Source organism: Chanos chanos, chromosome 8 (assembly GCF_902362185.1).
Source record: "Chanos chanos chromosome 8, fChaCha1.1, whole genome shotgun sequence".
Lineage (NCBI taxonomy): Eukaryota > Metazoa > Chordata > Actinopteri > Gonorynchiformes > Chanidae > Chanos > Chanos chanos.
Window position 1 is genome coordinate 48256255 of NC_044502.1, and position 5581 is coordinate 48261835.

At 44.1% G+C, this 5581-nt stretch overlaps 1 protein-coding gene across 1 annotated transcript in view; it reads right to left on the reverse strand.

Annotated features, from left to right (window-relative positions):
• The window catches only part of pals2a (protein associated with LIN7 2, MAGUK p55 family member a), a 17373-nt gene extending 12359 nt beyond the window's left edge, over positions 1–5014 (reverse strand). Inside the window, exons 1-2 of the mRNA XM_030783288.1 lie at positions 4961–5014; positions 2161–2239 (exon numbers count right to left, since the gene is read on the reverse strand). Coding sequence (XP_030639148.1) covers positions 2161–2191 — 31 coding nt within the window. The 5' untranslated portion in view covers positions 2192–2239; positions 4961–5014. The remainder of the gene's footprint in view (positions 1–2160; positions 2240–4960) is intronic.
• Positions 5015–5581: the final 567 nt, after the last annotated feature.

The window sequence follows — 5581 nt, forward strand, 5'->3', positions numbered from 1 at the left end:
CACACAGTCAAACACACACCACTAATAAAAATACTCAGGCCAACCACCTTAGGCCCTTAACATGACGGGGAAACCCCTGAAACCTGACAAACACCTCTCTCTCTGTCTCTCTTACACATACACACACCGCTGACAGAAACACATTATAGACACACACACCACTGGCGTGAACACATCACACACATATATAGCATTGGCAGAAACACATCACACACACACATATACACATCTCACACACACACATATACACATCTCACACACACACACATATACACATCTCACACACACACAGCTTTAGTGAATCAGTACAGTCCACAGTCAGTAAGAACTACAGCTAGGTGGTTATGGAATGGGCAAGGGCTTAGATTACACAGGTACATTCAAACTTCACACAGTGGGATGTCTCCCACTGCTTACATGAAAGAGACTGGTAACTCAGAGTAACAAATCTGGACCTTGGTGATTCAAACAGCTAAAGCATGAGGTGATGGAGCATGATTCACTAACTGTTTGGAGTCTGAATCGTTTTGGCCGTTTGGACAGATTTAGTTTTGCTTTTGTTTGGAACATGAAGGAAAGACCTTTCCCCTCTTAAATGGTATTGTAGGTTTTGTGTGAAGATAAGACACTACATAACTGTCAAAGCACAAAATACAGGAAAAAATGAAAAGCTCATCTTGGGAATTTCAGAAGTCTTTAAGGCCAAAAATGGCAGAGCCACCGAACAATGTAACAGGAGTCCAAGAGACTTTTTTCCCCCAGCAATAATCCTACATAAAACTGACATTAAAATAACGCTGTTTCTAGTTGGTCCAGCAACATAAATAGAAACTGTAGGAAAGCCAAGTCTACACGTCCGTGTAGTTCTCACTGCTCGTCACTACACGCTTCCAGGGCAGAATTATTCCCGCATAATTAAGGTAGGCGGCTAATCAACATCATCGGTGATTACATCGCCTTGTAGAGTTCATGTAGTCATATGAATGAATACTCAGGTATAATTCTCTACTCAGGCAGTGAATACGTACTAGAGACTTTAACAGCCACGCTGATTATAATGCAAATTTATTACTGCACTAACACCACAAATCATTTCCAAACCACTGTTCCCACGCAAAACACACTCCAAACACACAAATACAACACTTTAGGGCAGAGTCAAATTATTACCTTAAGGTACCTCACAGTGCAGGCAACACGCACGCACGCACGCACGCACGCACGCACGCAGAAAATCACTGGTCTTCATCTGAAGATATGAATAAGATTCGACTATGACCAGCTGGGTTCATGCCATCCCCGACAGTGAAAGTTTGTAAGCATCAGTTGGTGGCCCTGGTGCAGCAGCACATTAAAACAGACTAAATGCTATAAACCACACTGTACCACAACACAGCCCTCACAAGCAGCTCCTCTGTCCAAGAGCAAAACTGAATTTGGTGTCTTATTTACAAAGCAGCACTATACCGTCAATACAGTGCCACACTCATACAGAACCAAGACCCACAGCCAAGTGCTAACCCCCGGTCAGATACAGGTGGAAACAGGGCTAACCCCCGGTCAGACACAGGTGGAAACAGGGCTAACAAACCAGGACTCCAGAAGCATGAGAGAGGAAGCAAAGCTAAAAGATGGGATACTATGAACAATGATCAGCATGAACAATTACACTTCTGCCTTAACAACAAACAGCACTCACATTATAACCTTAAGCTATAGTTTACCTTCGTACATAAAGTAAAGTACCACGGGCACTTAACCCTAATGCTCCCCGGGCACAGAGGAATGCTGCCCATTGTGTGTTCACTACTGGTGTGTTGGATGGGTTAAATGCAGAGACACTGTTCACAGTGTGTGTGTGCAATCATGGAGATAAAAAAAAACAAAAACAACCAAAAAAAAACCTCGTATAGTGTAATACCCCCAACTGACTGCAAGGAAATTGATTTCATGAGAGTAAATGCACACGGACTGAGCCAATTTATAAAAGAGCACCAAATAGCATACGTCACAGAGGGGATGCACTGATCCTCTGTGTCACAGAGGGGATGCACTGATCCTCTTTGTCACAGAGGAGATGCAGCGTTGTATCTACTTAATAGATTTCCAGTGAAGACTCAAAGTGAAAAGCCATTTAAGATGGCCTGTGCTACATCTTACCTGTGCCTGATTTAGTGTTTACCACACTCATTCAGCCCTGTGTACTGTATTGCAGTCAGTTAAACTGAGAACACAGCACCTAAAAAACACAAACACACACATCAGACAAACAGAAACATGCATCTGCAAACAAAAAAAGAAAGACACGTATATCTACCCTCCGTGGCCACATTATTAGGTATACCTGTTCACCAACAGAAATAGCCTGCTCCTCCAAACAACGAAACATGTTTCTGCTATTCAACAGCTGAAGCACACTGACAGTATATACACCACCAGCATGCAGACATGGTTATGTTCTGCCAAACATCAGAACGGACAAGGCCAGTGATCATAGTAACTGATTGTTGGTGCCAGACATGGTGCTTCCACCTTCTCAGAAACAACTGCCCGCCAGGGATTTTCACACACTTTGGTATCCAGAGTTTACAGAGAATGGTGCAATAAATAAAAAAACATCATGTGTGACAGTTTTGTGGGAGAACACACCTTATGAATGACATGGATCAGAAAGGAATGGACCCTAACCCTAACTCATTCAATCTAACAGATGCATCATGTTCGACATACTGTGAGTAACACACCCCATTTCAGTTTCACAATGCCGACACGCTGCCTTCGTCTTATCCACTTGTCTTTGCCCATTGCTACTGTAGTTCACTGGAAAACCAAAATGTTCCAAAACAGAGGACCTTAAGGATACGGGAGGGTCCTGAAGCTCTGGCTTTACGGTCGCCATACTTAGGAGGCTGCGTCATTGAACACGTGCTAATTCATCAGCGCGTTGGGCAGCCGTGGTCTAAAGGGTAGAGAACCGGGCTTGTGACTGGAGGGTTGCCGGTTCGATTCCCAGGCCCAACATCCACGGCTGTGTGCCCTTGAGCAAGGCACTTAACCCCAATGCTCCCCGGGCGCTCACCAAGGAAGGCTGCCCACTGCTCCTGCGTCTGGTGTGTGTGTGTTCACTACTGGTGTATCGGATGGGTTAAATGCAGAGGACAAATTCACTGCTCACTTCACAGTGTGTGTGTGCAATCACTGAAACTTAAATTACGGCTCCGTTATGGAATCGGAGAGAAAACTGAGTTTTTAATTTTAGCTCCGCACACAGAAATGTAGAAGAGAGGGCACACTGTATCTTGTCAAGTATCACTCTATTCGCTAACGTCTCGGTCGACTGACCATTAGAGCATAAAAAAAGTTACGCACGTAACGTATACGGTTATAGCTTGACTATATTCACTCAGATCACGACGCGCTCCGAACCGAACATCCTGTACCAAATATGTACCGTTATACCCTTAACACAAAATATACAACTTAACGCAACTTACCGTTATACCCTTAACACAGAATATACAACTTAACGCAACTTTAAACTGAATAATAACTTCATGATTTATGTGTGTTTCAGTGTTAGCTGTGATATGAAAAATTAGTTGTTACATTAGTAACGTAATGAGAGCTCGGCAGGCGGCACCTGCCGTGGCTGGCAGTGAGATGGGCTTGGAGGGGTGGAGGGGATGGGGGAATCACGGTTCTGTATTTCAGAACCGCAACACAAGACCGTGGACATTTGTATCGCGGTTTCGGTCTGGGTTTCAGAACCGTTACACCCTTAATATGCATGCGCACAGAATGACACTGCGCGCACACACACACACACACACACACACACACACAGAATGACACTGCACACACACACACACACACACACACGTGCGCGCGCCCGCGCACACACACACACACACACGCAGAACAGCACTGCATACTATCACACAAGCTTTCACTCCTGATTGTTGGGAAGCTCTTCTCCTCGGTGGACAGAAGACTGCTGCCACCCAGTGCATGACTGCACACGCTGTGTAAGGATGCATGGCCATGTCACATACACCCAAAGCAAGAAAAACTCCTGATTCTCAAACAGCTCTGCTGCACACAATACAATCCCTATCATCAAAGGACAGCGCGGTAGACGGTAGCCCCGAGGTGACAGTGAATGACCTGATAATCACTTTCACCTTCACTTTGATTTGTGATGGAACCTGCATTAACTCCCCTCATAGAAAAGAAAAGAAGAGAAAAGAAGAGAAAAGAAAAGAAAGTGAAAAAGTGCCCTTCGTTGACATGACAAAGTCATTGCACAACTGAGTTTCAAACAGCGGCAGCACATACGTCACAAAGCTTCTGACATTACAGGATACCGTCTGAGGCTTTGTACTCATACAGACGTGTTCATACAACATCGGTCATATAACCTCATGCTACGTTGTGCTTTCACACGTTGGAGAAAACTGGGTTTATAACTGGAGCCAGACTCAGACGTAATGCAGTACTTACTATGTTCTGATAACACGTGTGTCTGTATTTCAGCCCCATTCACACAGGCTGCTAGCGACGCAAACACATGGGGCACACTGCTACAGCTGATAGCCTGGCATATCAGCTAAGCTAACTTCAGTTACAGCCAGACTGGGTTTTGGGGCAGCTTTGTTGTAGAAAGTTTGGATACAAGCTACCTAAAAACTCAACTTCTAAATTCTTCATGAGTAACAGACGTTTTATTATTCATGTCAGTGCTTCGTGACCAGTGCGTTTCATTGTAGGGAGGGAGGGAAGACAGTGAGCTGGTTATTATTAGCTAGCTGGCTGGATTTAGCTGGTTAGCGCAGCTATCAAAAGTAGCTAAACATTAAACCCCATATTGCTAACTGAACAATTACTCGTTGCTCTTCACCTGATTTTATTGGATGTCTATAACAAATCAAAAGCCTCCTGTCAGATCAAAGTGAAGACTTACCCCAATGTCCACCTATGTGGTATTGTCCCGGGACGAATTTCAAACCTCCATGGGTCTTTAATGAACAGCCACGAGAATACGCACGTCTTGTAGACAATGTCAATCATGCCACAAGGACAGCCCCCTTATGACGTTTATGTTTTGAGACCAGTCAAATAATGAAGATTTTCTGCAGAACACACCCCCTTAAAAGCTACTACATAGCAGACTTAAAGCTCGCACGTGAGACGAGTCATCAGTAAGATCTTATCGGTTTATCCAGGTAAATCGCCTGCTTAGAGAGAGAGAGAGAGAGAGAGAGAGAGAGAGAGAGAGAGAGAGAGAGAGAGAGAGAGAGAGAGAGAGATCACTGCTTTATTTTTGTAGAAGAGATTGTATGGCTAATTGACATAGTAGGTACGTGCAGACAGATAAGTGGAGTGTGAGAATCATTATCATCACGTGTTCATATTGTAATTGGATTTCATCTGTAATCTGCTTTCACTGTACACACAACACTGTGGCGAGATAAAATTTGCAAAGTTGTATAGTTAATGTAAAGGTAATAGCGCAACAGGATCTCAGTTCCTTGGAGCCACAGCCAAAGGGCAAAATAAATCTATTCTGGTCACACTATTACTC